This window comes from Copadichromis virginalis, linkage group LG9, assembly GCF_057382275.1.
Source record: "Copadichromis virginalis isolate Kocher_CV1m ecotype Utaka linkage group LG9, C_Virginalis_male_GT1.1, whole genome shotgun sequence".
NCBI lineage: Eukaryota > Metazoa > Chordata > Actinopteri > Cichliformes > Cichlidae > Copadichromis > Copadichromis virginalis.
Window position 1 is genome coordinate 17,104,881 of NC_140626.1, and position 23,530 is coordinate 17,128,410.

The 23,530-nt window shown below is 39.9% G+C and overlaps 1 protein-coding gene across 4 annotated transcripts in view; it reads left to right on the forward strand.

Moving 5' to 3' along the window:
- The window catches only part of LOC146701672 (enhancer of polycomb homolog 1-like), a 40,028-nt gene extending 17,409 nt beyond the window's left edge, over positions 1-22,619 (forward strand). For 3 of the 4 annotated variants that reach the window (XM_085467958.1, XM_085467959.1, XM_085467956.1), the window contains exons 3-14: positions 746-891; positions 1,322-1,528; positions 2,102-2,250; positions 4,632-4,785; positions 5,841-5,999; positions 6,228-6,317; positions 6,510-6,658; positions 8,212-8,624; positions 16,135-16,259; positions 16,696-16,843; positions 18,824-19,235; positions 20,936-22,619. In XM_085467958.1, the coding sequence (XP_085324084.1) occupies positions 746-891; positions 1,322-1,528; positions 2,102-2,250; positions 4,632-4,785; positions 5,841-5,999; positions 6,228-6,317; positions 6,510-6,658; positions 8,212-8,624; positions 16,135-16,259; positions 16,696-16,843; positions 18,824-19,235; positions 20,936-21,008 (2,225 nt within the window). In that variant the 3' untranslated portion in view covers positions 21,009-22,619. Of the gene's footprint in view, positions 1-745; positions 892-1,321; positions 1,529-2,101; positions 2,251-4,631; positions 4,786-5,840; positions 6,000-6,227; positions 6,318-6,509; positions 6,659-8,211; positions 8,625-16,134; positions 16,260-16,695; positions 16,844-18,823; positions 19,271-20,935 lie in introns of all 4 variants that reach the window. The other variant, XM_085467957.1, reaches the window with a different exon arrangement.
- Positions 22,620-23,530: the final 911 nt, after the last annotated feature.

Genomic DNA, 23,530 nt, shown 5'->3' on the forward strand with positions numbered 1-23,530 from the left:
GCAGATACTTTCACCATAATTTGGCAGTCATCTTAACATTTTAAATGTAGGGGCGGTGAGGGTAACACTGCAAGCTTTTCCAAATGCCACTGGCTTTGACAGGTTAATGTGTTGATTACAGTGGCTCTGATAGTGGCTGTTCAGTAAACATCTTATTTTTTCACCCGAGGGCCACAGTAGTGACAGCCACTTTGAATTTATTTTCTGCAGAATCTCAATGTCAGATTGGCAGGGCCAAAAAAATACAAAGCCAGGGGCAATATTTATGTTCAAATGGTAGATTACATTCACATCTCATATTTGTCCTAAAGTGTTGCCTTATTGAATGGGTGAAAGCACACAACTAAACTGAAGCACAGCGCTTTGTTATGATAAAATGCTGTTTATTTTTTGAGCATAGTTCGGCTGCAGTTGGCTGAAGATAAAGGCTTCAGCAGTTCATATCCTATGGGTTGTGTTATTGACATTGCTTGAAAGGCACTGTTGCTAAATACAAAATGATGGTGAATTATAAAGTCTCTGTATTGTAAGCCCAGGCTTTGCTGACTGAAATGTGTCATAGTTATCTAATATTGATTCATCAATTTGATACACACTGCAGCCTCTGCTGGTATTGTTCAGAAAAGTGATGTTTTGTTTAGTTCAGCAGCCTCATTCCTGCAATGTCTTTGAAATATTTTCTTGGCTGCATCTGTCTCTCCAGTAACCAGCTCTTTTTTTTTTTCTTTTTCTTTTTTTCCCACAGCTTTTAGTTTGGATACAGAGCAGCCAGACTATGACCTAGATTCAGAGGATGAGACGTTTGTGAATAAGCTGAAGAAGAAAATGGAAATCACTGCTCTGCAGTTTGAAGAAATGATAGACCGGCTGGAAAAAGGCAGTGGACAGCAGGTATATGTAACCCTGTGTGGGGAAAGTATTGCTTTGCATGCACACAGTCTTTTTATTCACTTTACACTGAATAAAATGTACACTCTGAGTCACTTTTTGCATTACTCCATTATGTTTAACTTGTATTTTAGTCATTTGAGAGGCCTGTTATTCTCTTTGTCAGTGGTTTCTTTAAAAGTTACTATTTATTGACGAATAAGCACTTCACATGACATTGAAAAAGACAAAATATGAGTTTATGTGATGTGCCTGAAGGCAGCGTGACTGCTTAAAATCTAAAGCCTTTGTTTTGTTGTGTCTTGGTGTGTTCATAGTGACTGCTTGTTTAAACCAGCTGGACTTAAGTGCTCAGCTATGTGTAATAATTATTTCCAGAATGATGTGGCTCAGGCCATTACACTAACTTGGGCTGGCCTGTGTTGCTCTGTAGCTTGTCAGTCTACAGGAAGCCAAACTGCTGCTGAAGGAGGACGATGAACTGATCAAGGAGGTCTTTGACTACTGGAGCCGGAAGAGGAAAACCAGCAAGGGTGGCTGCCTCATCCCCAGTGTCAAGCAGGAGAAGAGGGATGGCTCTAGCACCTGCGACCCTTATGTGGCCTTTCGCCGACGGACAGAGAAGATGCAAACTAGGAAGGTAGGACTTTCTAGCCAAAAATGAGTAAGATAAAGGCAAATTAAAGGACATAAATTATGCTGACCTACATTTCTACTGGGGCTTCACCAATCCAACTTTTGAAGATAAAAACCTAGAACCCTTGTATTATCTTTTTACCAACGTAATTATATAAGCAGTTTCCATGGGTTTTGGTATGGTCCAAACATATTGGCTTTAAAGTGGTTCAGATGAGGCAGATAAATATTTTGTCCCTACAGTAGTGTTCCCCTAAGATGAAAGATGAGCAGTTGAATATTTCCATACCTTAACCTTTTTAAAGATTTTCAGTTAAAATGGAAACTAATTTAAGGTGACATCCACCAGACACCTCACGGAATGAGATTATCACAATATTTAGCTCACAATATGACATTATTTTGCTGTTTAAAAAAGATTTTTTTTTAGATTGTGTGATTTGCTGACTATTGCAGTAACATTGTGATTAATCACCTTTTGTCTATTGCAGCTACGCTTCTGTATTGATACAGTATTCACAAGCAAAATATTGGAATTGAGATTTCTGACACTGAATCATCACTGCTCTGTTTTCAGAATCGAAAGAATGATGAGGCCTCATATGAGAAGATGCTGAAGCTGCGCAGGGACTTGAGTCGAGCTGTCACCATCTTAGAGATGATCAAAAGAAGAGAGAAGAGCAAGAGGGAACTGTTGCACCTCACACTGGAAATTGTGGAAAAGAGGTAAGAAAGTTGACTAAACTGCACCTTGTCAGACAAGTAGTTGCTATAAAGGAGACCTTTTCACTTGTACTCTCAAACCACATGCCCCACTTATCTGATTGGATGACATTTTCAAAAGCGGGTCATTCAGGGTAATAGCTAACGGCTGTGCCCTTGTCCTGTTTTGGGAATGCTTTCTGATAACATCTTAAGAAGCTGAGATGATAACAGCATGGTGTTTTGGACAGTGTATGTGGTGAACCTTCATATTTGATTAGCCTGTTGTTTACTTGCCAAGTCTGAAATTCAGCACAATGCTTGTCTGCATGACTGATCATACAAAAGTCAACCACATATTTTCTGTAAGGCCAGGCTTCACTGCTCCTGTTAATTGGGGTCGCAGTTAAATGCACTTTTCCATGCAAAGTTCACCTTGTTTATTCAGTAGTGTTTGGACCACATTAGCTCAGTGATGTCTGGGTCCTGGTCAAGGCTTTGCTTTCCCCAGTCTTTTAAGCAGTATAGTGGACTCTATCTCTGTATTCCATCCATCCATTCGCTTCCGCTTATCCTTTTCAGGGTCGCGGGGGCGCTGGAGCCTATCCCAGCTGTCATAGGGCGAGAGGCAGGGTATCTCTGTATTATAAAATATAAACTTTGTGTTTTCCAAACTCCATTTTGGATTGTCCTCCCTCCACCCCCCAGTGGAGCCTTTGCAATCCATCTAAACATGACATCCGAATGGAATGAATTTACTCTGAAAGTAGCTGTCAGCGTGAGCTTAAATTGGACCCTTCTCCTTGAAGTGCTTTTGATTTGTAGTGACATTTCAATTTCCTCTTGTTATCCCGGCCTGGTTTCTGCCTGCGCATCACAGCTAGTGCTCACTCTCAGACTGGACCACTCTGTTCCCAGTAGGTAGTTTTTCCCGGTCACTTTATGATGCTATGCTGCTGTAGAGGGGCTCAGGTGTAATGTCTGGTGGGTGCAGTCTGTCATTTGTGTGTCTCAAGCCCTTACTGTGCATTGAAGTTTAGGTTCTTTTGTGTTTCAACTGTGGTTGCATGATGTTAGCAGTTATACATTATTCATGGTAATGTTAGTGATAAATTGAAGTAGTTTACACAAATTTCCAAGCTTAATATAGTCAACTAAAACTATGTGGGAGATGCATCTGTTAGAGCCCGAGCGGTTTTCATGACAGTATGTCATCTACAATATTTAAAACTGAAGCGAATAAAAACAACTTGAACCTAAGTGTGTAATATTTCGTATTATTATGTCTAATGTTATTGTTGAACTGACATGTTGGGATGCACTGATTCAACTATTCATTTCTGATCCGATACCAGTCTTAAGTAAACAAACTCTGCTCCTCACTGTGAAACTCGGAAGCATTCTATATTTCTAAGGCAGCCAACCCTCCATTACTTTTCTGTTAACGTCCTCTATAACAAATATGCAGCAAAAAAAGAGAAGTCATCGCCAGTAAAAACCGGGCACTCTGTCCATCTTCACAGATCTGGAGTTGAGTGCACTATTACTTTGTATCCTGTACACTTCCAGCTTTTTTATTGATGCATTATCTCCTTCTGGCAACTCATACACTGCTGCTGATTTATTGTGTAGTAAACTGGATCAGCTATAGATGGGCTTTTGTCAAATATCCGATTGAGCTTTGTTTTACCAATAATTGTTCATACTTACTGTGTGAGCTGATAAAGCTGAAGTTGGCAGGAGTGCAGTTGTAATACTAAAAATTAGGGGTGCAACAATACTCGTATCGATATTGAACCGTTTGATACAGTGCTTTTGGTTCGGTATGCATATGTATCGAACAATACAAATTGTTTTTATTTATTTTATCAACTTTTCTTCTGACGATGCTGTCTGTGTTGAGAGCTCAGTGGATCTGCGTTCGACTACTCTGCCTAGGCTGATTCTCCTTATGGGGACCTGATATGTTTAATATGCTGCTGAGAATATAGCCCAGAAGAAGCGTATAGTATAGTTTTTATTTTGGAAAGAGCCATTTCTCTGTAATAAACTCTCTTTTCCAAAGATGAGTGATTCCTCAATCAGATACAGGGCTTGCAATATCGCTAGCCCGACGTCCTGGAGCTAGCGATTTTTTTCTCGATCAGATAAATTTTTTTATTATTGTTGTTTCAGTAACATTAAATTAAAAAACTGTACTTTTGAGTTAAAATATATATTTATAATTTTAATAAATTACAAATTAAAAAGGCATCAACATTTTTTGTATCGAAAAAATATCGAACCGTGACACCAAAGTATCGAACCGAACCGTGAATTTAGTGTATCGTTGCACCCCTACTAAAAATGTTAACTTCTTTGCTTTGATTTTCCTCATATTTTGCCTTTCTCTCTGTGTCCACCAGGAATGTGTTGCCAGACTTTGGTAGTGAGGTGATGGCAGAAGCACTGGCACAGCGGGCTCTGGTGAAGCCTGTTTACACCATCCCCATCATTCCCCTGTCCAGCAGTAACCAGTACAGACATCAGGACCACTTGGACATGAAGGACTACAAGAAAGTAAGGACATGTTCATCGTGTGTGTGTGTGTGTGTGTGTGTGTGTGGATACAGAATGATGAGCAAACTACGGGAAATTGTATTGACTTTGAATTCGTCCTTTAGTTGAGTCAATTCACTCAAGCTGCTTAATGCTGTACTCTGTATTGGCACACTGAGTCATATCAGACCTTGGCATTTTCATTCTGAAAGGGTGCATGGTTTGAAATGACAACTAGGTCTAAATTATTAAAAATAATTTCCCTTATGGATAAGAAACTGCAAATTTGTACTTAAGTTTATTATAGTATAACAGTTCTTAACAACACACAGGAGCAAATGTTGGACAGTGTTTTACCACAATAAATATCCTGTTTATCCGTTAAATGTAATGATATAAAGCTAAACGTCCCTTTGTTTACATATTATAGCACTTAATTACTTTGCACAGTTGTGACCTCGGTGTCATCGGAACTTCATTAGCTCCAGTGTCCACCAGCTCTCCCCTTGCCCTGCAATGAGACACCCATTTCCCCTTCTTTTATCTTCTGCCTCCTCCTCTTCCCCTTTACCAGCTGGCTGACCTTTTGCTTTTATTTACACACGTTCATTTTCAGTTTAACTCTACCCCTCCTCCCTCGTCACTCCAACCCTTATTTTTTACAGTGATTAGGCACAGCCGTTCTTCACTGTAGCCTCCCTGCCTCTCTGTTTGCTTTGTCCCCAGAGTGTAAGGACTGAATGAAATCCTACTAATCCTAGCAGAAGTTGGATCGTGTTCAGACAGGGAGGGGTTGTCCCACTGGGGAAGTTTGGGGGTGAAAGGTGGCACGGGGTAGATTTAGGAGGGAGGGGGAGGACAGCCATCTGGCTAGGCAGCGGCATCTGGCACGTGCCACCATCTGCATATCAATGCCTCTCTTTACTTGCTGTTGTTTCTGCACACACTCTAGGTCCCTGTGCATAGACCACCAACACTCAATTGCCGCCAGCAGTATTGTGTCGCGTATGAAAAAGTGTTCTTGATTACACAGACTGCAGTATAAACATGTTTTCATTTCCTTTCCTTCTTCACAGCCTGAGAAGACGGAGGCAGTTCGAACCAAAAGGAAATATGAAAAGAAACCCAAAATCCTGCCTATGTCAGCGCCTCAACATTCAGGGCCCCCTGTGTTCAATCCCAAGGACCTTAACCAGTATGATTTCCCCAGCTCAGATGAAGAACCATTCTCACAGGTAACATTTGGTTCCAGCCCTTCGGTTGTGATGCAATTTCAGTGGGATTTTTACAGAGACTAATATTATACATGAACAAACATGGAACAGAAGTTGAAAGCAGTGATATTGTGTGCTCAATCTGTAAAAACCATGTTTGGCTAGTAATACATTTCTTATTTTCCCTTTAGGAGGGCATGAATTGAAGTTCCTAGCTTTTCCTTTACTTACATTTTTTGTGTCGTGTAGATTCATTCAGGTTCCTCAGAGGCAGAAGAAGAGAATGACCCAGATGGCTGCTATGCGTTCAGGAGGAAGGCCGGCTGTCAGTACTACGCTGTGAGTGCCCTCCTGTGACTCCCGTGCTTCTATTTATAGTGCCAACAGCAGGCTGGCCAGTCTGGCTGCTCTTTCTTCCACACTCTACTGGACAGAACAATGCAATAATGAAATCACCTGTTTTATTTTCAACTTCTGTTTGTTCTCAGATCTAATCGTTTTTTGTTTTTTTCCCCCTTTATCTTCCCTCAGTATCGTCCAGACGAGAGTGGCAGCTGGCCCTGGGTAAGCCCGTCAGATGGTGGGCTCGGCGATCCACGCTTCCGCTACTGTCTGACCTCGCTGAACATCCCAAGGCGCTGCATAGGTTTGTCAAGGCGCCGTGTGGCCAGAGGCGGCAGGTGAGTTCAGTCTGGCTGTTTGTTACAGAGCCTTTGAGGGTCATGCATGTGTTGATCATTTGGGTAAATCAACCCGCCCCACCCCACTCTAACAAAAAAGAAAAAACAGTGTTATTTCTTTAATTATTTTTGCGAAGCACTTCATCCCTTGTTGCTGACATGAAGAACAATAAGGGTGACATGAAGGTATTACTATTCATGGTTTTCATGATGTACCAACTTCTCCAAATTCTGGAGAAATTAAATATGAAATGTGTTTAGGAATGTTGCCAGTATCAAATGGAGCAGAGGAAATTGAGCCAAGTGTTAGCTGTCACTGCCAAGGTTGTTTACCATTCCAACTCTTTGGCAGGTTACCAGCGACCGTTTGGCAGGCACATTTTATTATAAATATCAAGCTGGCAGGTGAAATGAACATGACAGTCCCATTTTAGGATTTACCTGTCACTGTAGCATGTGTTTAGTTTAAAAAACAAAACTTAAATGTGCCCTGCAGCCTTTTCTGATATCTCCTCAGTATTTACACAGACAGTTAAATACACCGAGCTGGGTAGCAGCTTCCTCAGTGCCAGGTGTGAAAGAGACCAAACGAGGGTCACACAGTATCTGCTCCCCGGGCACACATGAGATAAGCAATGTTCTGTTTGTGTCTGCAGTGACCTTATCAACTTCCCCAAGGGAGATTGAAGGATTCCTCTAGCTCTGAATTGAAACATCTTTTCAGTATAATGTACTATGGTAATACTTGATCGTGTTAGGAAGCATGGAAAGTGGGTTAACAATAGTGTGGCTGTGGGGTTTGTAATGTCAGTGACGGTTCAGTTGTTTGCCTTGTTTTGTTTAAGAGGATGTGTGTAGGTTGATAAAGTTTTGTTTTTTTTAAGAAGATATTTTGTAACAAACACTCTTTAAAGGTGTTAAATTGTTTTAAAGTTGGAATGGTCTCAAATGTTTTCATTCACTTTTTAACTATACATTAAAAACACAAAGAACTGATTTGATTATGTTCAGTTTTAATGTGTATTTTAACTGCAAGTTGGTCTTAAACTTCAAATAAAGTGTTATTTAAAAAAATAAACTCTTAACTAAAACCTGTAAGACATACGTATAAATTGTAGTACTGTGCTTCAGTGCATTATGTTTTGGGTTGTTTTCTGACATTTCAAGCACAATTTTAAATATTATAACATCTTAAAATGTCTCTGTATGTTTTTTACTAGGGCTAGAACATGGCCTTGCAGTTTGAGTGATAAGGCTGTACTTCTAACAGCAGTTGTCTCATTTTTTGCTAAATATTACCCAGCTGAACCTATGAAGTAATAAGCTAGACTTATGTCATTACAAAAGTATTCTGTTTTTCTCATGAAATAGCCCACTATATGAGGTCCTCTCCAGTGAACATTTTTATTGTTTCACAGGGAAATGCGTCACTCAGTGCAGTCATTATCGTAGGACCTTGATGTTGTGCTGTTAATGACTAAAGCATGTTTTTCATGTAAACAGACCTTTAATGACTGGTAGTAAAAAGCTCACGTAACATGTTGATGTTTTAGGATCTTGTTGGACAGAGCGCACACAGATGTAGACAACATCTGCCAGAGCCTGGACTCTGACCCAGAGCCCGAACCACTCGCCTCACCACTTCCAAGCTCTCCGCTCCACATCTCCAACGCCAGTACCTCAGAAACCAATACCTCGGACCCAGCCAGCTCCTTCCACCTTCCCCCATCTTCATCACCCCTGTCGTCATTAAAACCGAAGGACCTCAGCCAGATTCTTTTGAACATTAAATCTTGCCGCTGGAGGCACTTCAGACCACGGACGCTATCTCATCACCCTTTGGGTGGAGATTTGTCACGCAGAGGATTTAGGGATTTTAGCTGGACTGTGTCGGGACTAAACCGAACCCTGTCTGGAGGAGCCAGCGCCCAGAATCGCATTGGGCCAGCCACCACTCCTGTAAATGGTAAGTCACTTGTTTATTCTACCATGCTGGTTATTATTTTTTAGGGATAGGTTTACATTACTCAGTCACAAGTGTCCCTACGCATCCAGTTAAATAACATTAGTTGTCTACATGGCTATAAAAAAAGTATACTGAAAGGTTTAAATCCCAAATGTGGGACTCTCTGGGAAGGCTGTTTTCACTTTGTGTTTATTGTCATAGCTCTGAGTGGAAGATGGTAAAACACTGAATTGTGTGTTCGAAGAAATTGGTTCATCTGAGTAAAATATACATTTGTAAGACAATCTTTAATTGGAAATAGGCCAGCACATAAAATGTACAGGCAAATTTTGTTTTCGGAAATGTGTTGCTGGCATCAAATTTTTTAAAAAACAGTAAAATGTTGGTTTTGGAGCCTTGGTACCACTGAGGATCACCTCATCTTTAAACAGTGCTTGCTTGGAGGGCGCTGAAATGAGAAAACCAATTCTTCTAGTTTTGAAAGCAGAGTGTTATCAAATGCTGGTGTAGATACAGTGCTATGCTGTCATGTAACTTCATTACTGAAATTTTGGACTGTGGAATAATAACAGATCTCGTGGGCCATTCAGTGTCCAGTTTTTATGCAGACAGTTTTCCTTTTTAAACCTTAGTCTTACTTAAAATGAACTAGGGCCTATTGGAGACTGCTGTACATCTATGCTTTGTTTTTCTTTGCATGGTAAACATTTCAGTTGCGTTCAGTGATCCACTGTGTTCACTGACAGTGGTTTTCAGAGAGGTCCAGGAATAGATTTTTCACTACAGAACCTGCGTTAGTTTCCAGCTTTGGCTGCTGCATCCAGAGATTTATTTATTTTTTGTCTTTTGGTGTGCATTACACAATGTTGCTATTGATTTTTTTGTTTGTTTGGTTTTTTTTGCCAATGATCAAACTTTTTTTTTTTTCTTTTTTCTTTTTTAAGTGTTTTGAAGTTTTACGCTATGTCCCAACAGTTCTATAAACGCATTCTGTGCTCAAACGAAGTTTATTATGGCATTAGGAGTGTGCAGCCACTGCTAGCTCCATGTCACAACTATAAACACATCATTTTGTATTTTACTCACACACACACACACACACACACACACACACACGCACACACACACACACACGAAGAAATACAGTTTTGTTTTCAGTTAATTTTACAGCTGCTTTAATTATGGGTGTTCAGTCATCTTCTAAGAATCTGGAGACTTGTTTGGAGTGGGGTTTGTAGAGCACCGTGCTGTACTTTATGATTGTTTTCTTATTGCTTCTTGATTTTGTCAGTTTTCAGCTCATCTTGTGTTTACAAAAACACATCCTGCAGAATTGTTTTTCTGGGTTGCACATGGAGCAGTGCAGTTAGGTTTATCCACGCATAATGCAACAGTAATGGTGTTAGTTGGCATTTATTTTGGGATGTGACCTGTGTAACATTTTTTGATGAGGCACCTTAAAGGTAGATTGCGCTGCTCATGCCTAGTAAAATCACAAACTTTGTACTTTCGTTCCCCCTTTCCTTTTCATACATAAAATGATATGTTCCCCTAGCTTGGGGGATTCACTTAGAACATGGCTTTTTCTAAACAGATTTGGAATATCCTGTGAAGTGAATCAATGCTGGAGATAGGAAAACAGGGTGGTGATTTCAGAGACTGGGTAACAATTTAACCCTTTACAGGCGATCGGAGCGGGCACGCTCCATTTTGCGTAACTATTTTTAAATCCCGGTAGCACTGCAACCACGTAAGCTAGTGCAATAATTTTTTTTGCATATGAAACCGGAGGAGTTGTACTTACATCTTATGCTATCAGCTTGTCCTAGGTCACAGTTTCCTTCCACATATAGCTTTGCAAAAACTGCATAAAAATCACTTGCAGCAACAAAAACATGATATTCCAGAAACACGCTTCGCCGATCCGATCAGCTGTTTGTAACACTTCCTACGTCCATCAGCGCAAACTATCACATGACCGCATGACCTGCCCGAAACCGGAAGTGACGTCGTTTTGCGGAAATGTAGTTTTTTTACGATCGGGGCCTTATGAGCCTATACTTGTGTTTTAAAAAGTTATGTTTGAGTTTATGACTTTCTGTGTCGTTTCTGGGATGCTTAGGACTCATATTGCACTGCTGGAAATAGTTTATTTTGATGCATATGCTGTTATTTTGCAAATTTGCACTATAATATTTATTTTCGTTTTTCCTGCAGTATATAAAAATTGGTGTATTTCAAAAATAAAACTATGAAGACACTCAAAATAAATTTCCTGTGGTGGGAAACTAGTTTGTGCAACTTTTTTGTATTTACAGTTTTGAGGGATGAGCCTCTTAAATTTCTCTAACTAGAAATATATGTTAAAAAAACAAAAACGATTTTCAATTTTTTTTGTAGTTTATTGCACTTTTTTGCAATTTATGTAATTACTATGCACCTAATGCAGACATATTATTAAAGTTTGGGCTATAATGGTTGTATTGATGTATAGCAACTTGAAATGCTCCCAAAAATGGCTCCACAGCATGTAAAAATATAATATAAGCTCTGGCGGACTTGGTTCTATGGTAGGTCTTAAAGGGTTAAAGAGGATATGAATTTACCAGAAGCCTGGCTTGACTTAGTTTACACTTATTTGTTTGACAGTACTGGCAAGTTAAAGAGGAAACTCTTATTGATTTTATTGTGTAACGACAAAAATTAAGCACAGATGAAACCAATTTTTCCTCCATGTCTTCTCAACATTTCGTCTGCCTTTACAAAAAAGGAAAGCAATGAGACTGCCAGGTTACTTACTCACTATCACCAGTTCACTGTTTTGCTGTTCAGCCCTCACAGCTCCTGACAGTGCTTATATCTGTAAAGGATGCTGTAAACAAGTACGGTCAACTCAGACAGATACTCCACCTCTCTCTGTGATGGGACATTTTAGATAAGCAACATGTAAAGTTTAGTCAGCTGAAAGCTGTGAGGAGCAGTGCAGTCCTGCAATACTTTGGTGTAGGAAATAAGTGGTTGTCTGGCAGCTGTGTCAGAATGAGCTGACATGTAAGAATTTGGCCCAAGCAGATTTGTTCAGACATTAAGCGTCATACATTGCAAAAAATCCTCAGTTTAAGAGGAGACACAAATTCATGGGGCTTGTGTGCTCATATTGTCGGTCAAAAGCCCGGATAAATGGGAGTGTTGCGTCAGGAAGGTCATCCAGTGTAAAATCTGTGCCAAACTAAACATGTGGATCCATCTACTGTGGCTGTCCCTTTAGTAAATAAAGAAAGAACCAAATTTCTTTATATTTTAAATATAATTTTAATTTAAAATAAGTCTGGTATCCCCTGCAGGGTGTAGCCTCCCTCACCCTGTGACTGGGATAGGCTCCAGCTTCTTTGTGACCCTGAGTAGGATGAGTGGTTAAGGGAGAGTGAAATAAATGGATAAAATACAGACGTTGGGGAGGTGGGGCGCACAAGGTTATCTGGTAAGGAGCTGGTTCCTGACCAAGCAAGGGCATGAGGGCACCTGTTAGTCTAGCTCAGGGGTGTCAAACTCAAATACACAGTGGGCCAAAATTCAAAACTGGAACAAAGTCACGGGCTAATGTTAATATTTATTGAAATATATTTATTCCTCCAGATATAAGAATGAATCTTTTCTTATGGACTCAAACACGTTTTGCTGAAAAACTGAATATGGAACAAGCAAAGCTTAATACTAAACAATATATATATTAGCTGTATAATACCAGTAGGCCAGCTCTAATAGTAATTTGGTATGGCTTTGCGGGCCAAATGTAATTAGGCTGCGGGCCAGAGTTTGACACCTATGGTCTAGCTGATCTATGAATCATTTTATTGACCCAAAATTAACTAAATAGTTGAGTTAGGGTTTTCAGAGAGGGGCAAAGACACACTATTTTATAGGACAAACTTCCTAAAAGCAAGTAGTGAACATTTATACCAAAAATTCAGCTTTTTTTTTTTTTTTGCTTTTTTTTTTTTTCAATTATTCAAAAACAAAATCTTATTTTTAATTAAAATGTATTTTTTGCCCAGCCTTTGCTGCCACCTTTGAAAAACTTGAAATGAAATGATGTTGATTGTGTGCATGTCCACAGCATGGAGTCATGAGGTGGCAGACATGTAATTGGATAGCCTGTAATTGGTGGATATCTGAGAAGCTATTTAGCTTCAGATAATAACTGTAAACTACATTTTTTGGGGGGGGGTTGTCTTCTCTTATTTGAGAATTTGAGCATTTGAGCTCATTCTTTCAAATCATTGAGCCATAGTTTAAACATGAATAGAGATTTTGCTGTTTACTAGGGCTGGGCCATATTATACCGTTCACGGTAATACCGGTATAATGTTAGGCAACGATAGGAAAATGAAATATCGCGATAGAATATGAGTAAAACGCGCATGCGCAGTGCCTTTGTTTTCATACGCACATGGCCGATTGTTGAGTGAAACAGATGAACCAGAATTGGTTTGTAAAAATGGTGCAACTTCAGTGATGTGGAACTGGTTTGGTGTTTGTCCGTCAGATACACGACAAAGCACTTTTTTTTTTGCAGAACATGCAAGCGGCCGTCGTTATTGCCGTGTTTGTCGGACTAAGATGCTCTTAAATCTGGGAGTAATCTGGGTCCTAAACTCCGTCTTTTTCAGGTCAAACGAACACTGCAGCATCACTGAGAGTTAAAAACTGTCTAAATTCTTTCATCTTTAATAAAACGATCAGCATTGCTGCTTTACCAGGTGTAACTATGAAGTTTAACTTCCAGGCATCCATGAAAACAAAATTTAACGGAGTTAGAAGTTAGCAGGAAGCTAGCGGAAGTTAGCTCGCTAGTTTCGCTAGTTACCTAAGCATGATATAGCACGTTCTGACTGAGAGATATCTGAAAAAATTCAAACGTACAGCTCTGCTATCACTTCCAACATAAATGAAGACAGAAAACTAAAAAGCAGTGACGTTTGTGGGGTTACTGAAGTTGGGCTAGCTGATATATAATGATGTGCTACGTGATCGCTAGCGACACAGCTATGTTAGCATAACATAAACAGTGAAGCTGGAGGACGAACACTAACACTTTTCCACTTATAAAAGTTAACGTTAAGGTTCCTGATAGTTAGAGACAAATGCAATCGCATGGCAGGATGCTGTAAACGGACCAAACTTCAGTCAGGAGAACAACTGAGATAATCCATCCACAATACAAGGTTAGTCATTAATATACTGCAACAACATGGGAATAGAGCAGCTGCCAGAGAATTCAACATTAATGAATCAATGGTACAGAAGTGGAGGAAGCAAGAAGAATGAGTTTAATAAAGTTTGATTTATCTGACTGCTTTGTTTCGCTTAATGTGCCTTATAATCCTGTGCACCTTATGGTCCGAAAAATACGTACTGCACACTACAGTTTAATGTTGCAAAGCACCTTTTTAATTTCAGTGGATATTATACATGGTTATGCTCAGTATATGTCAGCCCATTTCTACTGGAAATGCCTTTTGGTTAAACTTTCAGCAAGGAATTTGCATTTGCACTGTTACATTTTTATAAAGCTTTAATGTACATAAAAACCAGCTTCTTGTTTAAGTGAAAATAAATGGAAGGTTGTCTTTTTGCGCTAGTAATGTTGTGGAGTTGCATTTTGTCTCGCATCAATTATATCGTCAGTTATATCGTTATCGCAAATTTTCAAATATATATCGTGATAAATATTTTTGGCCATATCGCCCTGCTCTACTGTTTACAATACAGTGTAAAACAAACTATGTATGAAAACATGAAATATGTCCCTGTTTGCTATTGTTATTCTTGTCCTAGCTTGACACCTTCTTGGTCACAGTGCAGTGTCGTACACTGTTGAGCTCTCCAACATGTGCAAGCTCACGAAGTGGCCACAAGCCCTGCTAGCATGAACCTTATATCACTGTGCATATACAGGTTTGAAATGTACAGTCATGCCCCCTGAGCATAAACCACTGTGTGACTGTGTTTGAGAGGCCTTCAAACTGGTCTTTCTAGCTTATTATACATTTTTCTGTACCCTGTGGCAAGACGCCTACACCAACCAAACCTTTGGATTGTTCTCTCTAAAAGCCCCCCAAAGGAACTACATTTTATATACATCTGCAGAAAGCCAAGTTGTGTCTGTAACTGCTTGTATTAACAATCATTCTTGAATGATTTTGAAATAAATAAATGCTGCATGTATATGTAATTTATTTTAAATTCATTGAGCAGATGAATTCGACCAGCAGATCGGGTTTACTGGCCGCCTACGTTTTTCTTTTGTCTGCTAAAAAGGCGGGAGTAGCTTGAATTGTAACAATATGGAATCATGTTTTAGTTACTTTATTAATAATGTTATATGAAGTATCTAAAGATTTTTTTTTTTTTTATGTAGTAAACCAAACACTATTTCCCTCTTTTGACATGCCTGCAGGCTATCAGCAGCCAAAGAAATCAGCCAGATTAAAAAATTACGCTAAACCCAACATCTGCTTAGAAATGTGTTGTTTCAGCTTGTTCTTACTTCAGCACCTTCATTTCTATGTAAAACAACGTGTTGGTCGTTGGAAGCAGCTGAAAAGATTAGCTTTCTTCATCTTTAAGCATGTTGATGAAGTGGCTTGATAAAGGACCGTTATTGGCGGCCCCTTTTTCTGACTGATGCTAGAAATTTCACAGCTTTAATCTGGGACTTTAAGAGAAACCACAGTCTTTAAATAAAACTATGGTATGCTGCTAAATTAACCATCTATTAACTTTACAAATGGACAAACTGATGGCTCTTGCTGCATAGCACCTATAGTTAGCTGTTTTAAATTTGCTTTATCTGCTTGCTGCTATCATAACAAATTATTTCCACAAAGGCTGACAGAGCACATTAATCCACATATTTAATTTGTCACTGATTTTTATGCCAGATGAGCTTCCTGTCGCAGCTCTGCCAATTATCTGAGCCTTTAACAGGCACCAGGAGTACACTAGCTTGTGACTCCCAGAAGCTGGGTGTGTTACTGTTGGGTAGCTGCTAAAAGTGGCTACCTTGTATGTATGCACCAGCCAGGGTTAATATTATGGATAAGTGTTCATTAAAAGGAGTTGAAACAGGAGTAGTGACCTCTTGTGTTGTTTAGCATTGTAAAGGTGAACTACTGCAGTTGCTAGTGAAGGGGGACTGTGTGCCTGCCTGTCGGCAGCAGTGTTAGCTGAAGTTGTGTGTAAGCTGGAGGAGGCAAAGACAGCACTGTTGGTATCAATACTGTCACAAATGAGTAAATAATCCAATAGTAAGCATTTTCAGGATCAATTTTTATCTGGGAATTGATTTAACAACCATAATCTGCTTGCTGACAGCTGGAGCATAAACACACACCCTTAACAGTCCTGCAGTCTTTACTGCTGTGTAGAAGCCAATCCAAGGAATGTTGAAGCGAAAAAGCGCATTTCCCCCATCCTGTTTTTCACCCTTGCCTTTTCTCTCACACAGTGTTCACGGCTGAGCAGTACCAGCAGCACCAGGAGCAGCTGGCCCTCATGCAGAAACAGCAGCTGGAGCAGAGCGAACAGCAGCAGCAACAAGCCAACATTGTTCCTACAACTACCAACACACAGGTCAGTGTGTACCCTTTCTGTACCTTTTTATTGTAGTAGACTCGGGTAGCTGTCCAGTATTAAGAAGGCAACGGGATTAGGAGGAGGTGGTATTACCACAAAAGTGTAATATTCTGTCCAGAATTGCTGGGATGATTCTCAACACTTGTGTCATTCTCTGCAACCAAGTGGCACATTTAAAATGTGCTTTTCTGGCCAAGTAGTCAAACTAAATGAGCCAGACTTCTCCCACTGATTTACAGCTGAAGGTCACTTCCCTCATCCTTAGGAAGTGGGACACATCCTCATTCCCACGAGCAGCATTAATGCCCTTAGCTGATTTGGCCGCAAAAGTGCTGAGCTCAGTTGTTTCAGCAGTTTCATACATTTTAACACAGGAGTCAAGCATTTGGCACAGACCCACATTTTCTTTTTTCTACATGCCTCTGGTTTCCAGGCGCTCATATCCAAGACATTAGACCAGGCCAGCGCCCAGTTTGCTGCTTCAGCCCTCGTCACCACGGATCAGCTGCTGGCTTGTAAGTCCAAAGAGGACCCAGTACCGGTAGTCACGAGTGGAGTCAATGGGATCCTCCCAGGTGCAGGTGAGTGACGCAAATATGTAGTCGCTATGTGCATATATCTTTATGTTAAAAGGAGCATGAGCCAAAGATCTTAGGGACAATTTCCAGTAGGGCTGAACGATATATCGCATTTGCGATAATATCGCGACATGATCAAGTGCAATTTTCTAACCGCAAAGGCTGCGATTATACTCTGGACATGTCCAAATTCATGGGCTGCATCCTCCTGAGGCCGCATTTGTAGACCGATTACGTCACAGCGACGTGCCGAAGGCTGTCCAAATTACTACCATATCCCAGAATTCATAGCGCGGCCCAGCCAAACTCCAGTTTCCAGCAATGGCGGCCGCTACTAAGTTTTTAAATTACTCATACTAATCTTTCAGGGTCACAAAATAAACTTTTAACATATTTTCAGGCGAGAAAGTAGTTGTGTAAACATCAAATATCTGCTCGGTTTATCAAGATATCCCATATTTGCAAAAGTGCTTCGACGTTTTCAGAGGCGTCTGCTACCCACCAGCTCGACAGCTAGCCGGGAGCTCGAGGATTACTGATGCGGCCGAGAACGGCACAACTCCCGGCACATCATTTTCAGATCACCGCGGAGTTTCGCTGCTCGGGTTAAACGTAATATATAAGTCACTTAGACAACCTAAAAATGTTATTGTTGGGCTTTTTTCAGTGTTTTGTTTGTTCGTGAGTAAATCGGTTTGGCTGAGATTAAAGTTATTAGATTAGATAAAATAAAACTTTATTAATCCCCCGGGTGGGTTCCTCCTTGGTTTTCACACAGCTGACTAAACGTCAAACAGAAAACTTATTAAACAGAAGTATGAGACAGTCGAGAATTTACGCCAGTGTCTGGTTATATTTTAGATAGCAAGAAGCAGACGGCCGAGTTTATTAAACTCCACCGAGACAGCGGTGACGCTAATCAGAACTAGAAGGCTAGACCGTCCAATTTCACGCCTTTAAACTTTAAAGGCGTGTTTGTGTGTGTGTTTATACAATTGCTATTATGTTTGCACATTATGTGTAATGTTACTGACTGCAAAGACCAGTAAGATGTGTGTATTTTTTATTTATTAGTTTTATTTATTTAATATTATTTTTTAATTGAATGACTGTCTAGTAGTTCACTGATGTCGAAAAACTGAGTGTGGTAAAGCCACTGATTTTTTTTATGTATATTTCTGCAATCTGCACATTGTACTGACTTTCATTTTAATGTTTACACCAGGGTTCCTTGTCAGCACTTTATGCTCAGATGTTTGTAAGCTAAAAATAAACTATTGTGTATGTTCAAATATACTGTTGTGATTGAAGAAGTTAAATAAAAATGTCAGTCATCAATTCATGCATCACCTCATGTCATCATAACAGAGGTCTGTCTTCCAGGAAAGAACAGTTTAAAATTAATGTAATATAGTATTGGCCATACTATATGATGTATTGCTTGTCTTTGTTTAATAATACAGAAGACAAAGACCTTAAAAAATAATCGCATATCGCATCGCAATCGCAATATTGGGGCAAAAAATCGCAATTAGATTATTTTCCATAATCGTTCAGCCCTAATTTCCAGGATACATAATAGTTGGAGAGACCAATTTAAAGCAATGTCTTTAGGGCTCAATTTTTGGAAATACTTGGTTTAGATTGTGCATTCATGTCACCTCAGAGGCTGGGGAGAAAAAACAAGCCCAAAAAAAAAGCAAACGACAACAACAAAAAATAACGCTGCCAACAGCCTCACAATTACCATAGTGTTGCATCAGCACCTCTGACAGTGTCAACAAACTTAACATAAGCTTCAGAGAGATGGAAGTTATTGCAGCACTGTTGGTTAGGGTTGCATTAGATTGTGCAGGTGCACCTCTGATCCAAAATGGTATTTTGTCATTGCACAGGGAACTTTATAGCTCCAGGTTTGTGTGGCTGCCTGACTACATTAGCTGTTATCATTTGCATTCATGAGACCTTTTCTTCATCCACCAGGTGTTTTCAAAGGTTTGCACCTATCCAGCACAACCGCAGCCCATCACCAGACCAACCAGACGACGCACACTACCACCACCGCAGCCCCCACTTTCCTCCAACCTTCCTCCAACTCGGCCACCCCTTCGCCCGCAAATGCCGTCCCCACCTCCCTCAACTCCAACCCCGGCGCTCATGCAGCAGCGGCACTGGGGCTCCTGGGGTGCAGCGCTGCCAGTGCCACCCCTGCCACCACTCAGGTCCTCCTCGGGAACAACATCTGTCTGGGCGTGTCGTCGGCCGCCAGCCTGGCTGCACGCCACATCCCCCGGACCCTTGGCAATGTGCCATCCTCTGCCTTAAAGCTGTCCACCACCACCAACTTGCAGATCCCCAAAGTATCTGGAGCAACATCCATGGACATGAGCTCCAGGTGAGGCTTTGCTCAGCATTTCTAATATGTGGCAGGTAAATATAAGTTTGTTTTTTACTAATCTTTATTGTTAAGCTTAAGGGAACTGGGATAATGCTGAGTAAGCATGAAATTGCTAAGTTCTGTTATATGTACTGTACTTACGCTGTGTCCTATAAGAACCATTGGACAAATGTCCCACATGCCTCCATAAAGAAAGATACACTTGTTGAATATGATCACTGTGTGAGATTGTGGCAGTCATGTATGGGTTTGGGTTGAAGCCAAAAAAAATCAATTAAAATACTACCACGTCCAGCTATCTTTATGAGAACCATTTTTAGTTTTGTGATTACATTTAGTTCAACGTCTTTTTTCACACAATTTCAAAAGCCTGATTAAGTGCTAACACTTGAAGAAAAGGAGGGTTTAGGTCAGGGCAGTAACTCAAGCTTTTTTGCCATGCTCTGCTTCAGAAGCAAAACATTTTTACGCCCCACCCCAACAAATTATTTCCTCACTCAAGCTGAGTTTTATTTTTATTTTTTTAAAGAAGAAGAAAAAAAGACCTCAGTGCAGTAGTATGTCATGTTTAATTCCCCAAGAAATTTTTCTCCATTCAATTTTTTTGTCATCCCCCATCTGTTGGTGCCTCAAAGCTTGAGAACTCCTGGGTTAGGGTAAGGGTTTATCCCTACATGCTCATGCTCAGTTCTTTTTAGCCCCCATGAAAGAGGTTTTGACTTTCCATTCAGGGGAATTTAATTTTGTTCAGGACATGAAGTGACATTAACAGGCCCCTTGCCTTAACTGCATATTGACTAATGAGGCTTACACGTGTCCAGTCATCTCCAATACACAAGAAAATACCAGCGTTTCCCCAGCACTGACTGGGGAAACACTGGTAACAGAGCCCAGAGAATCTTTAGCCAAAATATGACAATTGCTGATCTAAATATCATCAGATAGGCAGCTGGACAGACTTCTTGAAATATTAGGCAGATTTGGCACTCAGAGGTTGCATATTGGATCAATCTGAGTAAAACTCGCTGCTGATAACTACATAGATGACAGTTGGTCACATTTGTAATATCAGTCAGCACTATTCGTTGCTTCAGTTCAAAACTCGAGTCGGAGTTACAAGTTTTTTTTAAAAATATTTTTTCCCCCTGTTGTTTTATTGGCGTAGTTGCCACATCACTTCCTTCCATCCTGCCTGTACACACCCTTTCAGAGTTAAAGGATTTCAGCATCATTACACTTTGTGGCATTGCGTTCTGTTTATTTTGTTGTTGTTGTTGTTTTGACTGACTTCACACTGTCACAATCTTTAATTAATTTACAGCAGAACCAAAGCTGCCCAGACACAACATAAACCTACCTGAATTGAAGAAACATAAACATGCATAGAGGAAGAGATATTTTGATATGTATTCATTCAGTCATCACATATTACACAGACTGTACAAAACAACTCACAAGAGACTTTATTGTAAGATTGTCAGTGTTGCAGAAGTCTCAGATTCACTTTTATATCATGTTTGTTTCGAGATAAGCGCTAAAGCTTTTGCATTACGAGACACAATCCCTGGTTTAAGTAGTCAGCTGGACCTGGCAGATATGACCAAAATAACTGCCAGCAAGCCACAAGTGGCACATAAAGTGTGTGGGAGAAAAGTTTGAAGAACAGCAGGGATTAATGTTTTTCTTTGTCTCCACAGGGAAAATCACGATGAAGAAAAGCCAGCACTGAACAATATAGCAGACAACACAGTGGCCATGGAGGTGACGTAGTAGCGGTGCAGCAAAGAGTCCGCTCTTTAGGTGCTGTGCATCGTAGCATCGGGAATGCAAAAGGGACGGCAGGACTCGGACTCGCAGACGGGACGTGTGGCCGCGGCCGCTCGCAATTCTCATCTCTCTCATACTTTTTAAACCTTTTCTTTCTTCCCTTTTGGTTTTTTTTTGTTACTGTTAAAAGTAAAATATTGACACCTGTAAATTATGAATATGGCAAAGTTAGTATCTGTACAGTAACTTCATATTTGTAATATCCTCCCCACCACCCAGTGTATATATACTACTTGAATACAGAACTGTCCATTTTTGATGTTTTGCACTTGGGAGTCAAAGGAAAAAAAAAAGTGAGCCAAGTAACTTGTGGCGAGTGTGAGAGACGTGCGAGTTGTATAGAGAAGAGTTTTATTACATCATGTGCATGGTGCGGAGCCTGCTGTTTTTATCTATTTATTGTGCTGTGTTTACAGTTTCTTTGTTTTGTTTTTTTAATTTTTGTTTTGTTTTGATTTTTATTTGTACACTGTACCTTTTGTTGGTTCCTGTGCTGTAGTAAATGTTAGGTAGCTACGGACTCCTGGGTATTTTTGTATATTGTGAACACAAAGCAGGTCTCACCCCCCCCCTACAAACACACACACAGATTTATTTTGGCTCCCCGTGCTTCTCTCTGTGGATCGTGTTAAAATCAGTGGTGACATACATACAGACAGACCTGGAGGCCAGGAGAAGTGGGTGGAGGAGGTGGTTGAAGAGGAGGTGGTGTGGTTCCCTCATGGAGAGGCACTCCTCTCTTCAGGGGGCTTCCATTAACATTATCCCAATTACAAGTAACAAAACAGGGATGAAGTCTCTTCCCAGAAGCTTCTGCCGCTTCTGATTTAAGCACTATTGTATTTTTTCTTTTTTTGATGGTTTTGATGAATATCAATGCTGCTTTTATATTTTATTTGTTCTTTATGGGGTTGTCCTTCATTTTCATGCAAGCGGAGTCCCCCGTTTTTGTATTTGTTTTATCCCACAAACATTTTTATGTAAAAGAAAATCAGTTATTTTTGTATTTTTTTTCTCTCTTGTGGTAAACTTGATTGTAAGCCTTCGTTCATTGAAAGACTTCATTCTTTTGTTTGTTTGTTACTTGTTCATGCATAGGTGATAAGGGAGGTGAATGGACAGTAATCGCTGTACGTGTTTCGTCATTCCAGTTTTTAATAACAAAAAATGCTAATGAAGGGGCAGAGAGTTGTGAGAAAGCATCTGTTCTCTCCTCTCTTCCCTTTTCTTCAAGTTCTTTTTTTTGTTTATTTCTTTTTTCTTTTCTTTTTTTTCTTTGAAAAAAGAATCTCCAGACGGCTGCAAGGCCAAAAACCACAAGTATTGGGTGCCTTCCTTTGGGGAATTTTATGTTCTCTCTTCTATGAAGAGTTAGGCACAAAGGCAGCATTACTTAGTAGTGCTTCTCGTCTTTGTCAGAATCTGAATGCCCAGTCCAATGGCAGGATATATCCTTGAGGTTTACTTGTCCCACCTGGAGGCTGAAAAGACTAAAAAAAATGTGACAAAACTCTCACTAAAATAAGACAATAAAGCCCAGGGCATTAAATGTGATTTGTTCAGACCCTTCTTTTATATGTGTGTGTCTGTGTGGGTGTTTTCAAGGTTGCCAAACTGTACAGATAATACAAGTGAGGTTAACTTTGGTTTATCTGCGAGTTTACTTGTACATGGTCAGAAATGTAAAGGGTATACTTAGGCACCCACTATCAGGTCTAAAACAATTGTGACACTGAATTCCTCAAGCAGTTTCACTGGTATTTACATTGGAAGTCTTACTGAACAGTATGTTCAAATTACACATATATGAATGTCATAAATAATGTAGGATATTAGTAGTTTGATATTTAAGCTCTGGCTATACAAGTCGGCCACGCCAATGTTTTACCCATGTTTTAAATAAAGTCTTTGGGTTAAAATTTAAGTCAAATTACTAAAACTGACTTGGATCTTTCAAAAATACTCATTACTTTATTCTGTTGCATGTAAGGAAAGATTGATAGCTCTCACAAGTGTGATTCTTTACACTTTAGTTGTGAGATGGGAGTACTGTGCCCCCTCCCCCAAAAAAGCAGTGCCCTTACTTTATTTTTGTTTGGGGTTATTAGTTAGCTTAAACTAATTCTGAAGGTCTTTCAAAGTTTTTCTGTGGACATTGGCTACTTTTTCACTCATTTCAGTTTTTGTACTTTTTTTTTTTTTTTTTTTGCTAAGCAACTTAATGCAAACCTATGAATCATGACCGTAAAAGGATGAACCAGTGTCTCCATAAAAGAACCAGTTTTAGATTGTAATCCTTAGCCTGCCTGTAACAAAGTGCCTGTCACAAAACACATGATTTGTTCCCATTTCAGTGTAAAGGCCAACACAGGCACAAAATAGCATTTCTGCACCAACAAGGCCATTCCTGAAGAACTATTAGCCAAAATCCATTATAACCAGTGTTGGGAAGGTTACTTTTAAAA